The sequence below is a fragment of the Agelaius tricolor genome, unplaced genomic scaffold, assembly GCF_023055355.1.
Source record: "Agelaius tricolor isolate 1412-34295 unplaced genomic scaffold, bAgeTri1.0.p SCAF_1, whole genome shotgun sequence".
Lineage (NCBI taxonomy): Eukaryota > Metazoa > Chordata > Aves > Passeriformes > Icteridae > Agelaius > Agelaius tricolor.
Window position 1 is genome coordinate 98,017,041 of NW_027269261.1, and position 18,740 is coordinate 98,035,780.

Sequence of the window (18,740 nt, forward strand, 5' to 3'; positions counted from 1 at the left end):
TTAAATCCTAGGACTGAACTTTTGACTGAACTTTTGACAAATATAAGTTCAGTGTTTGCCATGAAGAATGAAGTTGCCTTCCTGAGAATGGCTGGCAAAAGATACTTGAGGAATGAGTGACAATCACTTTTCTAGAGGGGATCAAATGATGAACCAATTTCTATGCCCCAAAGAATGACTCAAGAGATGTCATCTGCCAAGTAGTATCAAGGAATGCTGTTGGTAAGCCACCATCTCATAATATCACACAAGTTAAGATTGTTTCTCATTAGGGTATCTACATCTTTTCCCAAAATAGCTGGTTTATTTCTAACAGAACAATCTATGATTCTTTATCCATTTATTTTAAAGATAGATTATTTTAAAATAAAATATTTCTTTACTAATTTGCACAATTAGAAAACAAGCTATTTGTTTCATCAAGACAATAAAGTATAAGCAAATAGATTTCTATAGCCTACAACTGAGTAGCTTGAGGAAGAAAAACAAAACCAAAAGCAGTTAAATCTAAGTTTGACTATCTCTACAAAACTTACAAAGCCAAACCTGTGGCTGTTCCAGCTCCTTATATCACTGAAAGTAGAGCATATGTGAATTTGAATTGGTGATTACTAAGTCATTGCTACTTTTGAAATAATTTGGGTAGTTTTATAACAGTCTAGATTTCACTAGTGTTACTACAAAGTTCAGAATGTTGATGGAGCAATGTAGACAAAAGTAAGGTTATGAAATTAATACTTTCTAATGAAAACAGATGAAAACAGAAGAAATAAAAATACAGGGTTTGGTACATGTTTGTCAAAATGATGGTGGAAGAACTGAAAAGCAGAAATACTTGATTGCATTAACATGAAATGCAAATCACACCAGCTAAAGTATTTATTATAAGTGTACTCATCAAACTTATTAGGAATGCTACTGTTAGTTACGTGTAATAACGTAATTTTAAAATAATTAAAAGTGAATCTGCAATAACTTTGCCCATAGCAGTAATACACATAAAATGAAAATACCATCATTTATCATTGTTAAAAACTCAGATATTGATGGAGTTAAACTACAACCTGGCCCAAAGTACAATACTAGAAAATACAACTGTAAAAAATCATTATTCAAAGTTTAAATACATTTTCATAAGCATTGGGAAGGTGATGATGCAGTTGTGAAATATTTTTCTCCAATATGCAATGAATATAGGTTTGCTGCTGCAGTACTTCATTGTCACCCACTCTAGAACAGTTTCTGATACCACCACTATCATAATCTTTTCTTCTCTTGATATTAATTTTTTTTTTGTGTAAATACAAGTAAATAATCAATAAGACACATTTATCTTTTTTTTTTTTTCTTTTTTAACTCTTTAACTACGGGAATTTTTTTACTGTGATGTTCTTTTACACTAATTTAGAAAATACACATATGTAGATGTTATGTAGATGCAACAACAAAGGCAAATTCTTAATGTAGTCAAAATAGCAGAATAACATTGACCTATGTAAGGGGTATATTGCTGTAAAATACATGTTATAACTATTAAAACAAATGAATAACATTTCTTGCCATAGTAATTATATTTGACATCTAGACAAAAATAATCAGTTCCTTCAGTACAAACAGTTCACAGAACTGTTATCCTAACTGCAACAGCTTTACAAATGTAAGCATCTTGTGACCTCTGCTCAGATTTGTAAATCCTCATTCTTATTAACTTAATACTGTTGTACCTGTGTTTTGTTATATTTAGCTTTTTTAGTTGCATTCCCTCAGGATAATGCAACAGCAGCTTTTGAGATTATTGGAATCTGTTAGAAACACTGTCACACTGACATTAAAGTTCATAGCACAATCAAAAGAATTTTTGTTGAAAATCTGTAATTGAAAACTGGTGATAAAATTTTAATATGCTTTAAAATAACCCAGTTGTTGCTTACCCCGCTCTGTGTTTGAGTTTTTTATCTAGGATTCCATCTCTGGAAACAAGTTTATTAAATACCAAAATGCCAATCACCATGTTGACCTGTCAAACAGAAAACAAACAGTTGATCTTTCAGTGCCTAAAATAAAATATTGTATCCTGGCTCTATTGTATTACAGGCCAGCAAAATGCCTCCTCTTATATTTCTGAGCATTCATGTAGCAATGTCCCTGAACACATCAAAAGGTTGTAACAAAAAGGTGACATAATCACACACACTGCAACAGGCTCGTTTTGGGACCTTGAATTATGCTTGGTATCAAACTGTATATGTGTACATGTCTGATGGCCAGAAGCTTGAGTAATATAACTTTAATGTTTTGTCAGTTTTAATTGCACCCATATATATCCTATTCCAGGAAAACTGCTGCAATTTGAGTTCCCTGCACAGGGAAGAGCATGGTTCCTTTTTAAACATTTATGGCCCATGTGGGTGTTCCCACTTATGCAGAACCTGCCTGTGGTTTTCCATATCTTCCTGCACCTAAATCACTGTCTATGTCATTCACCAAAATGTCAGTTTTGAGCCTTGTTTGGCTGCAATTTACTATTTTTGTGGACCAGATAAATTCCTGGTATGTCTGTTTAGCCCCACTAAAGTAAAAGGTGTTATGATCACAAACATGGGTTAAAGATCTAACCTAAAAAAGATTTAAATGTTTTAGCTGTCAGACTTTGGGACTTAAAGGACATATTAATGGCATTTAATGGACAACTTAATGACTGTTATTATCCATTTGTATTATTGAACTGAACTCTATTAACCTGTCTCTGCATGGCCCTGCAAATAGGTAACACCAATTTTTGAATCTATTAATGTTCCTTTTTTTCTATTTATTAAAGAAGGAAAATCCTTTTTTCCTGTCAAACTGGTTTTTCAAAACCTGTGCCAAAATATCTAATTGTTGCTAGTCTGCCCTGCCAATTCTTTTTCAACTTTATTTTCAGCATTAACATTTTTCAGCTGGTGTTATATAATTCTTTGGCTTCACACACTTAGGCTTAAGTGGCTGCATGGAACAGCTCCTTTCCACAGCTACCAGCTAATGGTAGGGCAAACTGCAACTGTGAACTTCCAACATCTCCGAACAAAGACTTGCCAATTAAACAGAGAACATACAGTTACTTCCATGTGAAAATTATAACTGGCTTTTTGTAAACATCCTTGGCTCCTCTACCATGACAGGGACTGTGAGTTGTACAAAAGGATCCTGGCTTGACTCCAGGCAATGATGAGACAAACTCTATGGGAGTAGTAAACATCCATTTCAGGAAAATTCACGTAGATGAATAGCTTTATCTTTGATGACTAATAAGACTGATTCTCTTTTACAAGAGAAAACCAGAAATAACCAGTGCTGATAGAGTTATCACAGTATAAAATTTCTGGAGTGGGAAGAGGAATTAGATTCAAAATCTGTAAGGGAAAAATGCTAAATAAATTGTTGTAAAAAATACATACAGACTGGAGAGCAGATGTCTGATAGCCGATGGCACAGGTAGGATGTAATTCATCTTACCCTGAAGTAGACAGCTGAAATACTTCTGATGATTTGATCTCTAAAAGTATGTATTTTTCTTCACTGACAATGAAATATGGCTGGGATAACTGACTTAGATGCAGAAATCTACATTGCAGATAGCTACAATTAGGCAGAAATGAATCCTACACCTAAATGCATGTCCAGAGATGTGGAAGATCAATACACAAATGAGTAACATTTCCCAGCTATGAAAATTTTTTCTTTGCCTTCAAATACAGTAGCCATGGAGAACTTGCTGGCAGGTTCCACTCCTTCTGTTGCTTTTGCTGGCACAGCAATCCACTGCCAAGCAGCACTCTATCAAGACTGTCACTGACTTTCACAAGGCAGTGACAATTGCGTAGATGCTGCTGATAATAACTCAGTGATGCCTGTAACAAGTTTTCTGTGCCACTAATCAGTACATTATTCTTTCACAGCTTACTGTGTAAACATGGAGAGATAATTGGTATAAAGAAGTGATATAATCAAATGAATCATGCATTCAAAATACTGAAGGTATGTTAAACAGCAATGATCTCAGTATTTACAGCGAAATGCAATGTTGATGTATATCTAAGCTTTATAATGGACATAGCACTTTCTATCATTTCATACAAAGATAGTGGGAATTAGATTAATGTTTACCAAGACAACAGCAGCTGCAGGTCCAACGAAAGCATAAAGTAGCCCTCCTTCCAGAGACAGCCAGCAGCTGGAAAGAACATTAGAGAAGAACTAACACAAATTAAAAATAAGCATAACACACTGTCAAGAGAGCATTAATAATTAATACAGCATATTTTTCTGATGTATGAGATTCATATGCACACACAAAAAAGAACTGCCTTGTTGATATGAAGAAGCAGAGATAGTGAAAGACAGAAGTGAAAGATATTTCCATTACTAGTGGTTAACATTTCAAAGTCTTTAACATGAGTTACACATAAACTGAAATGACCAAAACGTATAAAGACCAAAACAGAAAGTAAGTTTGCAAAAATTTATTGAATCTCTAGTCATGTATGATGAGTTAACTGAACAGGCCTTGCCAAATAGGCATCTAGAAACATTTCTAGCTTACTACATCTGATAGTTCTATACTTAAAAGTGATGAAATGGTCAAGCACCTGTAATATGGAACTTCAGAAAAAAACAGGTTTCTGCATATCCTGTCATTTAATAATTGCTATTAGAACTACACCTTAAAGACAATACGTCCATTAGAGAAAAATAATATATGATATATGATCTGTTCTGTATTCCTTCTAATATTTTGCAAACAATTTAAATGTATATTTTAAGTCATCTGAGAACTGTATTTTCTGGAGACCTCCTAATCTCAAAGAGTTTGTCATTCTGCATCAGAGATTTCACTAAAAACCATCAGATTTCCAAACACAGAGCACTTACAGAATCAAATTCTAAATATTTGATATAATATGATGTAAAACTTTTCAAATCTGCAAAAGAACAGGAGCTACACACACTGAAGTAAATGCAGCTGTGCTATTTTCCCAGTGATTACACATTCAAAGAACAGCATGTTTATTTGAATGCATGATCACACCTACATATGAGGAAACTAGCATATACATTCAAATAATTTACTTGGATTTCATATCCAGAAACATTCACATCAGAATCACACATATCTTCTTTATTTTCCATCAGTGCTTTTGTACGTTCCAAAACCCAGTAAAATAACTGCAGGCACACCATAATATTAATGGTCTGCTACGGCTGGTATTCTCACTGCAAGGAACAAAAGCATTTTCCATTGCAATGAAGCCATGTGAAAACTGTCACATGAATGCAACAGCACCAGTGTGCTAAATTCTGGAATGATAAAAGGATGCAAATAGTTCCTATCTGCTTCACAGTTAAAAAGGTAGTATATGCCAAGCTATTTTACATCCTACTTCAAAAACCACCTACAACACTAATGTTCAATTTATTTTTGCAATGTCAAAGAAAAATGCTTTCAAATTTTTCGGCAGTTTTTCCTACTGTTTTTTCAAAAGCTAGGTTATTATTATCAGTCTGGGAACACAGACTTCTGAGAGGGGGAAGTGCATTCATAGAGCACTTCCTTACCAGTATGAACTTTCAAACTTAGTGAAGATGACCACTTAGAGTAATTAGGACTTGTAATAAAAATTTTCATGTTAATGGGAGACAGAAACAGCAGTTCATAAAAATAGTTGTTGATGTATTGTAGTTTGAAAATAACTTCAGTTACCTGTGCTGAAAAAAGGGTCCTAAATAAAAAATAAAAGTTTTTATCACAAAACACTTTGAGATAAAGGAAAAATGTTTCCCTCTCTTTTCCATATTATCAAGTAAAATGGCTGTTCAAAAGTGATTTCTGCTTAGAGGCAGAGCTGGAAAAAAATGTAGAGGTTGTCCTTTTTTTCACTTAACCTCATTTTTACACAATCTGAATTTTCAACAGTCTGGATTTTCACCAGTGTGTGACATCATTATTGTAATATATTTAACATTTCCTAGCTGATGACTGAAAATAAATTTTCCTCCATCTTCTTCTGTTGAAGACTGACTGCAGATAGATTTTCAGGTGCCTTCCTATACCACGAGGCAATTCCTGTTGATTTTTTACTAGTTTTCCTTCTCCTCTTTCTTTGCTCTGATAGTTTCCCTCCCCTCCCTGTGTTTTATAGTTGTTTTTATTTTGTTCTCATGTTCTCTTCTTTCTCCCTGATGTGCACATAGCAGAAAGCCATATAAATTGATTAGTGTTAAGAGCAGCCACTGGTGGCTTTATGGGACCATGTTACATGATCATAAAATTCTGCCGAGTGATGAAGCATCTGTACACTTGCTCCTGTGTCCTGTGCATTTTGTGAGATGCTTGATACTCTCCAGGAGATTGGTTGCTTTTAAGAGAGCATGGCAAGAGTATGACTATGATAGAATTTTGATTTTTGCTGCTACAATAAATTCCTGGAATTTATCTCCACTGTATGTTAACATGAGCAGGTTTATTAACTGTAAGTTTTAGTAGTGATGCTTTCCTAGCTGTGAGTGTCTGAAAAGAGATAGCAACAATATTTAGTAGATTAAAGGCTGGAAAAAGCTATTTAGCTTTCAGACACATTACTCTTTTCCAGATAACCTGAAATATCTAAAAGCTTGTCTCTTTGGGTTTTTAAATTATTTTTAGGAAATCCCTTCAGCTTCTATCTCTATCCCTATATCTGTATCCCTCCAAGTGTCTGGGTGAAATATTTTTCTTATGCAGTTTAAAAAATACAGAAATATAACTGTCTAATAATTAGGACTCAGAAAAAAAGACAGAAATCAGAGACTGATGATCACAGAAATGGCTCCAGTGTGAACAATTCAAGCACTCTCATCATACATACAACATAGAGAAATGAGAGGTGCTGCAAAGATTCTTGGACCTTCTCCTTTTCCATGAATCTCTTCATGTGTGGGACTATGGAACTGGAATAAATTCCTTAATTTTCACTTTTAATGTTCTAAAAATGAGCATCTTCAAGAGCATGAATAGTTTGCAACAGGGTGTGTTTCTGATAGCAGCATGTGTGTAACTGACTGAAACCAATTAGGCAAAATATAGTGTAAGCAATTAAAAAACTTACACAAGTGCTTTAGTTATGGTAGGAGGAGCAGGACAGGAGCTCTGCTTTTACACTGTCCGACAGCTGTCATGAGACAAAATTCTTTGCTGCCTTCTGGAGTGGGACAGCACATCAGCTGGTGATGGAGGAGGAATCTCCATTCCTTGTCTTCACTGTTTTCCTTATGTAACTCTGATGTCAAATGCCAAGAAAATATATTTGCAAATAAGATGAAAAAGCTGAATTATGGTTCTGTTTGTCCCTTGTACGCCTTCATTTGATCTTTTCTCCCATAGTACCATGTCAGCTGGATTTGGATCCTGGGAGAAGAGCTTTTACATGTACAGAGACCTGCTCTTTTTTACTTTCCAGGTTGCTCTTAATGAATGATTTGTTGCTTTGTCTGAATATTTCAGAATATCCTCTTTTAAAAATGCATTCAGCCCAGGAAGGAAGCAGGAAGAAATGTTAACTAAAGCAAGTACTCACACATGAATGATTTCAGTAGAGCAAATGTAATGGGATTAATCCTGCAAGGGACAGAGCTACATCCCCAATGGGGGTCTGGACATCCTTATTTAGTGATTTGTAATTCTCACAGCCTAAATGGTTTTCCAGTTGAGGTTCAAGGACTAAATAATAAAAAAAAAAAAAGCCAGCAAGATGAAAAAATAATTCAGAGGAGTAGGTTCTCAATATAACACTCAAAAGGGGACTAAGACCACTGTTGCACTTGCCAGCTCTAAGTGTAATTAAGCATTTCAGTTACATAAGACATTCCTCATTAAAAAACTCAAGATGGACGTTGTCACAGTTTATAACTACAGAGCTTAGTGGTTGGAGCCAGAACTCAGGAGGAGCATTGGTTTTGTATTCTTACCCACCCAGAGCTGGAGTGCCAAGATGATGACACATACAGGGAAGGGAGGGGGAATCCTGATCTCAATGATGATGCTAAAGAGAATAATTAAATATTCATTGAAGTGAAGACTTGACCTTACTCATCCACATCACTGATGAATGCCCTCATTACCAGTCTACAGAGTCATATTTCCTCTTTCTGTCCAGATGCATACTTAATTTCTTAGGCAATGTGAGTGAGGAGAGCTCCAAACAGGCTGACCAAAGGAAGCACACTCTTGCATAGATAATGGTGGTTGGAGTGCTCCACTGGCAGAAGGAAGGCTCAGCTCCTTCTTCGTCAGAACATTGAAGGGCAGCCTCTCTGAGGAGTCAATTTTCCAAGGTGCTAAATACACACTGGAACCAGCCAGGTGGCTAAACTGGTACTCTATTAGTTGAATGTAAATGAATCTGAGAGACAGATTTCCTCCTTTCTGTCTCTCAGATACAGCTCAGTCCAGGAAATGGACTGGATCAGGGTGTCCAGGAGAGAGGGGATGGATGGCAGAACTGTTTTGAGACATTTGAAGGGCTTTGGCTCCAAGCTGCTCAGGGGCATTAAACTCGAGGTACCTGCTTGGTGTGCAGAAACCTGAGTGCCAAAGAGGCTCTTAAAGGTACAGTTTTGGACAAGTTTAAAGGTTGGCAGAGGTTACCCAGAACATTTAAGATTCTCTTTTTTAAATCTATATAAATGTTAGCTGTTTACGTGGACCTAATGCTCAGTGCTTCTTACAAGCTTGCTATTTCAAAATCTCAAATGAAATATGGGATTCCTGGTGCTTTGCTGAGCTCAGTCCAAGACTGGCATGCTGTTTTCTCTTTGTTCTTATGTGGATCACTCAGTGATTCTCAGTGCAATGCCAGGTGTGAATGGATAGCTGTAGAGCGTGCTATGCAGTTCCTGATGGGTATGACAATCTTGGTCAATAAAAACATAGTTTATCATTTCAGATTGACTTACTAGTGAGCTGTTCCATATCCTTTTGTCTTGGTAAAGCCTATTGATATTGCAACCACTAATGCTGGCAGTCCTGAAAAAAAACCAAAACAACAATAATCAGTAGATGCTGAGTAAAATATTGCTGTTCTGCCTGGACAAAAATGACAGGGCAAGCTAATGCAAAATGGGCAATTTTACATGGAATGAATTATTTAATGAAGCACATTGCTGTTGTAGGGTTTGTTTTTCTAAAGCTCTGGCAGGGAGGAGGACACTGTTTTCTGCCCACGGTGTACTGCTTTGATGTAGCTAAATTACTGATACATTTGACAGGTCTTAGCTTGAAAGGGGTTTCATGAATATTCAGAGAATGTTTCTTTCTTGTTTTATTTTGATTTCTTGATATTACACTACCTTGCTGAAAATCTTCAAAAATTTTGTTAAAATATATTTAGAAAAGAATGCTACATTATACACCAGCATACCATGAGCTTGAGATACAGTGGAAAGGCTTCTAACCTAGTTTTCCTTTTAGTAACTTGCTGTCTACTATTTTTCAGTTTTACTGAAGAAAATGATTATATTATTAACATTGCCACTGCATTAAATGTTTCATTCCAATGATTCTTAGGAAATTAATTTTACTGACTTACCCCATCCAAGGCACAGGAAACGCTTCCTTATGAGTCGTGTCCTAATTTTTCCAGTAACAGCCATATATGACTGCCACGCTTCTGTCAAAACCCAACAGAATGAAGCTAAGAAGAAGAAGTGTAAAAATGCGGTGGTTGTGGTGCAGATGCCCTGCAGGGAGCAAAGAGAAGCTCATGCTGAATATTAGGGACACTCATTTCTGTTTTCAAGTCAAAGAGTTGTCATATTCTATCATCTTGACCTTTATCCTTAGCATCAACTCTCCCTTTTCTCCCTTTATGATGTGGTGGCCACAAAGAGCAAGAGAAAGAGAGAGAAATGTTGATGGGGATTAGGCAGAAGAGGTTTTGACTTGTTTTCTTAAACACTGAGTGTTCTGAGCAGGGACAAAAACACAAAATAAGTCATGCCAGCAGATTTTTCTCTACACATTTACTTTCACCAGGGACCATCATAAAGCCATTCTGGTAAGCCAGTTACAAAATTACTGATTATAAAATCACATAGAGCTGAACAGAGAAAATGTGGGGATAGAAATGCTCCTAATTACCAGTTACATTTTATTTCCCTCTATGAAGAAAGACCCTGATTATAAAATTTAAAGTTGAATTTTTTATTTTTCAAATTTAAATTTTATAGAACATTAGCTTTAGATATTTTTAGGCTAGTTTAAGTATCATAACCTTAACAGTTGCCCTGGATATTGTTTTTATGGGTATCAGTCATTTGTCATCTGAAAAGTATTTTGAGCACATGCAATTGGCTTTCTTTTGTCACTGTAGCCCTTAATTAAACTTGACATTGTAGCTTGCGTAAATGAGCTTCTTGGCATAAATGATCTGTGCTCCACTGTGTTGCTTAAAATGCCAGCAGCAGGCTATAAAATGCAGTCTGCATAGTACCCCAGAACCAAGACTACACCAGTAATGTTGAGAATATCACTAGCACAATTTATCCTTAGCACAAATTAAAGTGTCAACATTATGTTAAGATTAAAAGGAAGAACAGTTCACACCCCCAACATCAATGAGGTCAACCCATGGAAAAAATGAAAGATATTACTTTATGATTATTTCTTTATGCATCATACACATCTAATAGCTACCTTATGCTTAGCCTTGTGTCAAAAGTTTGTACTAAATTGTACTTATTGTACTAAAATCCCAGTTGAGCAAATTATTTAGGGAGAGAATATGCACATTCCTGCTTATATATAGGTACTTGCATATATTGCTGATTCAAGGCTGATAGGAAGGATACAACATTTATGACACCCATGTATTACACCATTCATGCTTTTTAGTTCTTTTTATGCTCTCAATTACTTCCCAATATGTTTTGAGTTGAATTTTCTGTGGTGTTAATTTCCCCAGATTCTTATTTGAAATCAGTTGTGCTGGGTAATTCCAACAGTTATCTTAAATAAATAGCTGATACCAACTGACATTAGCATTAGCTGACATCTGAACTTTCAAAAATTTATGAACTTGAAGACTCAAAATGTAATGCTCTCTTGCTTTGAATTTATAGATGTGACAAACACCTTGTCTTCAAACCCTGTATCAAATTATCTATTTAAATCTAGAGGAAAGGAGTTCTGTACAAAGATATGCAAGAGAACTGCTGATAATAAAAAAAAACCAAACCAAGTAATGTAAACTGGAAAAAAACAACAGATCCTGAAAAGGCAGTAGGTATTCCATCCTAGGCTTTGCCATTAATTCTTATGTTTAGATGCCCCTAAGGTATATGGATTCATAAAATCTATCCAGCTGAAGTCTGACTAATAGCAGTGTTTCCTGTGCATGAAAAAAATACCCCAAACCCCACATATTTAAAATGTAAGTTCTGCATTGAAACACACAATAAACACAATAGAAAATTCATAAACTGCCTTTCTTTAACTAGCTGGTTCATATGTTATTAATTCCTATTATGCAATTTTAATTTGTTTTCCTATCAATGTTCTTGCAAAAGCTAGAGAGTTCTGTCAGAGCAAGAATTTGACAACAAAATTACTTTTTACTGAGGAACAGTACAGAATCTTTTATGGAGGAACTGCATAGGTAAAAACACATCCTGAAAAAAGAAAAGGTGAATATACTATTTCCCTTATAAATAATGTAAATACAAACAATCCTGATCTTTTTGGTGAAAACACTGCTAACTCTTATGGTTGACTTGAGTGCCCAGTGTAGGATTTAATTAATAATTTATCCTCTATTTTGAAAAAAAGAGAAGATGACAATAATCTGAGACAAATGTGGACATGGCTACTGTGGAAGAAAGAGCTGTGATGAAAATGTTAATGATAATGTTAGGCAGAAAATGAGAAGACAGAAGCAAGTTTTATGAAAAGCGATCTGTGCTCTAGCTGCAATATATGACTGCTGATTATATCTAATTCTTGTGAGCAGCAGACAGGTCTTTAATGAACAACAATGGTAAGTCTGTACCACTGATAGAACAGTGTATTTGCATCACATGCCATCAAAAATATGCAAATCAGCCTGCAAACATCACCAAACAACCGCTGTGGGGTTGCGATGGCAGGTTCATGTGCAGGCAGTGCTTGCAGAGATCTCAGCTTCCCTCCCTGCAAGAGGAGCCGTCCTGGCAAACAAAACTGCCCCCTCCCAGGCATAGCCATGGGCTCAGCACAGCTATCCAGTACCCCACTGGAAAGCTGGCTTTTATGGACTTCCTTATTCTTCCCCTTTGATAAATAAATAAGGAAACAACGCTGTTCTGTCTGGGAAAGCAACGCATCTGGGAAGTCAATTTCCAAATAGAAACAAAAATCCATTTCCACCGAAGGTTGTTATTAAATGAGCCATTGAATATGCCTGATTTTAGAAATATACATTAGCATTTTTTCTTTCTCACCAAGTTATGAACTACTGCCAATTGCTCCTTCCTCTCCTCTTCTTCCTTGGCCAGGGACCGCCACCTCCCCTCAGTCTGAGCAGCAGCATCACTCAAACCTTGTGGCTCAGCACCCACAGAAAGCTGCAGTGTGTCAGCCTGCCTGCACCAAGAGATAATGGTACACATCTTCCCCGTTGCTTTAGGAGGAGATGTTTCTCATTTGCTTCTAATTCTAGTTTATTAAAACTCACTGAATTAATTACCTGTGCTGAGGACCTGTCAACCTGCAACAAAATTAATTTAAATTTAATTTATTCACTATTTCTTCACGCTTCTGAAATTAAGTAAACTTTTACTCTAACCTCCCCTTCCTCCCACAGCTTTTGTTCTTGGCTCCCCATATTTACTTATAAGAGAGGGGAAGGAGCTTTTCTGTCCTCAGAATGCATGGTTTCATGGACTTCAATTGAGTCTCAGGTGTTAAGCTACCTGGAATATCTAAGTAAGACCATTCATCCCTTTTTAATAAACAACATACTAATGAAAGCAAGAACACACATCAGGCAACAAATGATTTCCTTCTCTCATACTTGTAAGACACCTACTTCAAATGTGTGTACTGAAGCACAGCTGAGAAATCTAAAAAACAATGGAAATTCAAAGCTACATTTTCTAAACTTTAATATTTTTATATAATAATTACGAGTGAAGTAGAGAATACATCAATTTTTATGACCTGCAAAGTAGGTCACAAATGTAACCTCAAAATAAGAATTTCTCAACATTCTTTGAGCATTTGGCTGTTGTGTTTTGGGTTTTTTTAAAAGAACAATGGTATTTTTTAATAGAAAAATATGTGTTTGTTTGTTTGGTTTTTTTAATAGCAGTGTCTTCTGCTGTAGATTTTTCGCACAAAGGCAAAGAGAGTTAAGTAAGAATGCCTGATTTGTTTTCTGGCCCTGAAACCAGTTCTTTTTCCTTCAACAAACTTGTTGACTCTCTCTGGATTCTGATAAACAGTATAAAAATCAAAGCTATTTGAAGATGAACATGAAAAATGAAATCTGTATTGGTGGTAGCAAAATGAACAGGGCTAAAATTGACTCAGATTATTTCATGAAGAAGAAATAAGAGGTAGTAGAAAAGCATTTAAATAATAAAATTTCTTAGAGATTGGAATCTTGCCTTTGACTTCTCTCTGCGGAGATAAGCCTAACAAGATAAATTAAATGGGTGCTATTCTTATGATGTTCTGATCATGCACGGAGTTCACAAAGAGCACCTAAAGACCAGAATAATGAATAAATGAAACTAAGAGCAAAAAACCCAAAGATAATGCAAATGACACAGTAAAAAGCAGAAAAGTAATTCTATGACAAAATAGAATTTTGTATATTTTATTTTCTTTTAGTCACTCTTAAGCCATCTACTCTCAAACAGTGTATCTTTCCCCTTTTTAAATCAAAAATGTAAATTCATAAAATAAGACACTGCTTATTATTCTGAATTTTATTTTTTTATTATCATCTATTTTTAAACTGAACTGACTTGAGTAAGTCTTTGTCTCAGGAGTAGCAGACTTCCAGAATACAGAGATACAGTATATTGGTCAGATGATATTGAATGAAAGATTAAATACTGATTTATAAAGTGACATGTTAAAATAGACTTTCAGAGACTGTGGGACAAAGAAGTAAGAACATTCTTTTCAGGAGTGGTTTTCTGGAGGAGAGACATGTTTGCAATGAGAAAAAATATGGCTAAAGAGGCTGTTTCTTCAGTTGCAAACTTATTTGAAACTCTTAGCATCTTAAATATCTGAGAAATCATAGCTGAAGTCTTTACAGTTTCTCTTCCAGGATCATTAATATTGTTGACATCATAAAGCTTTAAAGATACCATTTAAAAAATCCCATGTTCCTTTCTTTTGACAGACTGTGCTGCTAACACCACTTGTTCTAGCAAAGAACTCAGGAAATCAGATATACTGAGATTGTTAATAGCAATATAGTAGAAATAATTGTTCTGAAATAATGTTATTTGTGTTTTCAACCAACATCTATGAAAGTGTTTATTTTAATTAACACAAAGGAAAACTTAGGGATCTTCTAAAAGTCTTTTCTGGTGTTCTTAGCAGTTGAAGACTCAAGTGGTTTAACTTCACTACATTTTGGTCTGATATCTGACATGATAGCCCAGAATAATTATTAATTGACTTGAATTTGTGTGATGAGATATACAGTTAATTATTATACGGAAGGATTCTATATGCAGTACAAGACAACGTGAATGGGAGCTTTTACTTGGATTTTTAAAGCAAGCTGTTTTTGCTGTGCAACAGCAGTAATCTTTGAGCAATTAGGTGATCTGCCTTACAAAGATAATGAGTGATAACTAAGGACACTCAATTTTTTGTCCTTCTACTCAATCATTTTGTTTACCCACGACAAGCAAGATGCCTTTCTAGGTTCTGATAAATAGCATATAAGATGGCTGTAAATGACCCAGCTCTTTCTGCAGTTCCTTTAATTTTGTTTACAATTATGCTCCTATTTTTATCAACAGCATGGCAATCTCACAGCAAATGTTTTTCAATAAAAAAATTTATTTTTCTTTTCTTTTTGTTATCATATGCAAATTATCACAATAGTTGCTAAACTTTGGGACCATTTCATGTGCCCAGTCTTAGGGTGCAATATAATTTGTTCAGCTACTTCGATTTAAGGTTTTTCTTCTCTTCTGGAATCTGTCTTTTTATCTGACAATATAACCACAGTGATCCTACTGCAACAGTATAAGTGTATCTGGAAGTAAACTTACACATCAAATTGTAATTTTTCTCTGCATTTGTGCTTTGCACATACACTTTTGATATCCTTCTTACTATTTTCTCCTAAAGTTTCTTCAGATTTTACTAACAAATTCAGTTCCTGTTCCTCTTTTATCAAGATTTACCTTGAAGATATTTCTAAAAATCAACCCTCTATGAGTAAAGCATTTACAATCTCTTTTCACACTTAGTAGTCGGAATGTCTCCTATTTTTCCCTGGTGCAGAGTTCAATAGAAGTGCTGTTTATATGTGATCCATTATGTCTGTGGAGCCTTCTTTTTAACTTCTGCCCTTTGGAGTTACTTTTCTTCAAAGTTCTCCCTTGATAGCTGTCACCTCTACCACTCATATCAACAACCTCTGCATTTAAATTTTTTACAGCATAGTTGTACTGCAGCATCAGTTATGCCTATGGAGAACTGCTGGGTTTTATTCAAAATAATTCCTCTGCTAGCCACTATTCTTCTCCAGGTTTATAATACATATAGTACAAAATAATTCTATTAATTTGATATGAAGAGACAGTCTCCCATTTTTTGGGGTGAAAAAGAATTCAGTAAAGTTTCTGGCTGCATGTGCAAACCTTTCTCAGTCTGTCATGTGGCAGAATGTCTGCACTAGTAACTGCAAAGGTATCCTTTATGCACTGGCATGTGCATAAATTGTTAGTAAATTCCTTGGCAGAGTTTTGACCTGGGCCAAAAGTTAATGTCCCAGCCCAGGCCCACACAGAGACGAAAAGAGAGCCATGGGCCAGGAACCCTTCCTGATGGTCAGCTTGCACTCAGTGTCCTCCTGCCCTGGGGGACTCAGGTCTAAGGGATGGAAGCTGTCTTGTGCTAATTTGCCTTGGGGCTATAGAAATATTTGTGTCTCATTTTGGTGACTAGGAGGGACAGAGACAAGATGTCCAGCTGGATAATTCATATTATGCTGAGCTATGACTAATATACAAGACAGTAAAATTCATTCCATGTTGTTTGCAGCATTCTCTGGAGATTGTCTGTACAAAGCTCAGGCTTGTATTGTTTAACTTAGAATTGCTTTCTTGGTGACATGCCTACAGTAAATTGAAAGCCAGGTGGAAGACAATTCTCATACAATTTCCTTACACTTGCACTCATTTTAGTCCTCTGCCTGGTTTGGATTGTTATTGCCAGGTTATATTTAAGCAAATGAGTTCTGCACAAGCAGTATCACAGAACAGGTTACTCAGAGGCAATTTACTTTCTTCGATTACAAAACCTGGCAACAGAATCTCCTCCCCTTCTGCCTTTGTGCTGTGAAGATGTGTATTTTCCTGGGCAGGCAGGAAAATGAAGGAATAGGATCTTCTACTCGTTCACAGTCAGTGGAAAGACTCCCATCAATTTAATTGGGTTTTATAATGGTTGTTGCACCTATAGAATAAGGGATGAAATGTGCATGAGCAGAAGCTTGTGATCTCACTTCTTATCTTAAGTGCTTTAAATGTTTACAAAGTATTGGATGAGCATTTTTTCTGCTAAGTGAATATGGCCTACTTCACATCATGAATGTATTGTGTTGACTTTGATGTTAAACACTTTAAACAAGGTAAATGTCAGCTCGGTCAGGACAAAAAAACTTAGTATGTTAACTGTGACCTCAAATAAGTGTGTTTTGAAGTTTGTAAAGCTCAGAACAAGAGGTTTACAGGCAGAATAAAAGAAAATAAGAAGCCCTTTAAAACTCCAAAGCATAAAATAAATTTATACAAATTTTTTTCAATTCCTTCCTGTCTAATTAGTCTCAAATTGCTATCACGGTGCTGTAATAATGATGCTTCCCTGTACCAGAGAAGACTCTTTTCAGTGATGATGCTCAGTTTAGGCAAAAAAGTGGAAATCACTGGTATCTTTCTTGAAACAACTTCTTCATTACTGAGCTATTGAGGAATTAGAATTAAAAAATTGAATTGATATTGATGCTATCTTGAAAAATTGCTCTATAAAAATAGCTTTGTGAGGTTTTGTGTTGGAAAGTCTGAAAGAACTATTATTTAAAGAAGGATAAAATGTAGATTTGTGGATAAAATATAGATTTGTTTTTGAATTGATGGGCAAGAAAAAGCAACCTGGTCTCTGAAAACCATTGAAAAATTAAGTTCTTGTATATCATTGTGGGTAACAGCAATATAGAAGCAGAACTGAATGTGAAGTGTGAGCAGAAGGGACTGGGTTCATATGAATGCATGCACAGTTTGGCCTGAAAAGTCTCTGCAACTAGGGAACTAGCAACTCAGAGGAGAAAAGAGAATGCATGCTGGCTGTCAGAATGCTTCTACTGGGCTGTCAGAAAGACTTCTACTTACTTGGGAACTATGCAAATTCATGTATAGATTATGGATCAGTAATAAAAAAGCTTCACTGATGGTATTACACTTTGGTTTTCAGGACAGTTCTTTCTCAGGAACTGTTTTTAGGCTCTGAAAATTCCATATTGCTTTAATTTTAAAATATGGAATGTGTAGTGTGCTCTCTTAAATGAAGAGAAATGCTCTTGGCAGATTTGAAGAGATAATAATGAGACAACTATGTTAACAGTGAAGAAAAAGCTGTTTCTCTGTAACATATGATGTGCTGTATAATCATTTCAGCTTACTAGGTAAAGATATTCAGCTTTTTAAATCTCTCTTTGGGTTGCTGCAAGTAATATTAGGTTATAAGAAATATTTGTTTGCTTCAGCTATATGGCTATACCTGTTTGGAGAATGGAGAATACAAGAGCCATTAGTCAATTAGTGTGATGAGCAAACCATGTTCCAAAGGTCCTGAGTCTTCCCACCTTTCCCAACTTTAATTTATTTAAAAGTTCATGATGGAGGCTGTGTGAGCAGCTAGGGGCAATGAGCCAGGACTGGTAATGGAGAGGTGGCTGAGCTAAGCACAAGGGTTACACCTGAGTCAGCAATGTCAGCAAAGAAAAGAGTGGCTCAGAGCACAGTTGAGAGGGATCTCCCTACGGAGTTCTGAGTAAAAGAGGAGGAGGTGTCCAGGCACAGACAAAGGCAAGGAATTGAAGGAGCTCCCTTGAAAAGATGGCATAACATAAGAAGGTAGTGGAATGGATATTGATATGTGGGATTTCAGATTCCTACATGAGGATCCAAATGTAGCCAGTGCAAACTGATGTCCTGGTGAACCAAATTACCAGGAAAAGCTGCCATTAGGTAGGCAGAAAATACTGCCTTGTGTTGCCCTCCAGTGAAACATTCTTGTAAAATAATTTTTTCCTCTAAGAAAATGTTGTTATCACTTGAGTATCTCTACTCTTAAATCAGATCATCTGTTTGCTCTATTTTAGATTTTGATGGTATTTGCTAACAATAAAATTGCTGTAATTTTAGGGAGTTTCCTCAGCAATCAAATTGATGCCTAGAATGAGAAGTTCAACAACAAAGCCTGCAGTTGTCTTTCA

General features: G+C 35.7%; 1 protein-coding gene across 13 annotated transcripts in view; it reads right to left on the reverse strand.

Annotated features, from left to right (window-relative positions):
* Positions 1-18,740, reverse strand: part of ADGRB3 (adhesion G protein-coupled receptor B3) — a 446,577-nt gene that overhangs the window by 33,706 nt on the left and 394,131 nt on the right. For all 13 annotated transcript variants that reach the window (XR_011681988.1, XR_011681987.1, XM_071445405.1 and 10 more), the window contains 4 exons: positions 9,603-9,753; positions 8,971-9,040; positions 4,147-4,213; positions 1,932-2,017 (listed from right to left, as the gene is read on the reverse strand). Coding sequence is in view for 11 of the 13 variants with exons in the window: in XM_071445405.1 (XP_071301506.1) it covers positions 1,932-2,017; positions 4,147-4,213; positions 8,971-9,040; positions 9,603-9,753 (374 nt within the window). In the remaining 2 variants the exon portion in view is untranslated. The remainder of the gene's footprint in view (positions 1-1,931; positions 2,018-4,146; positions 4,214-8,970; positions 9,041-9,602; positions 9,754-18,740) is intronic.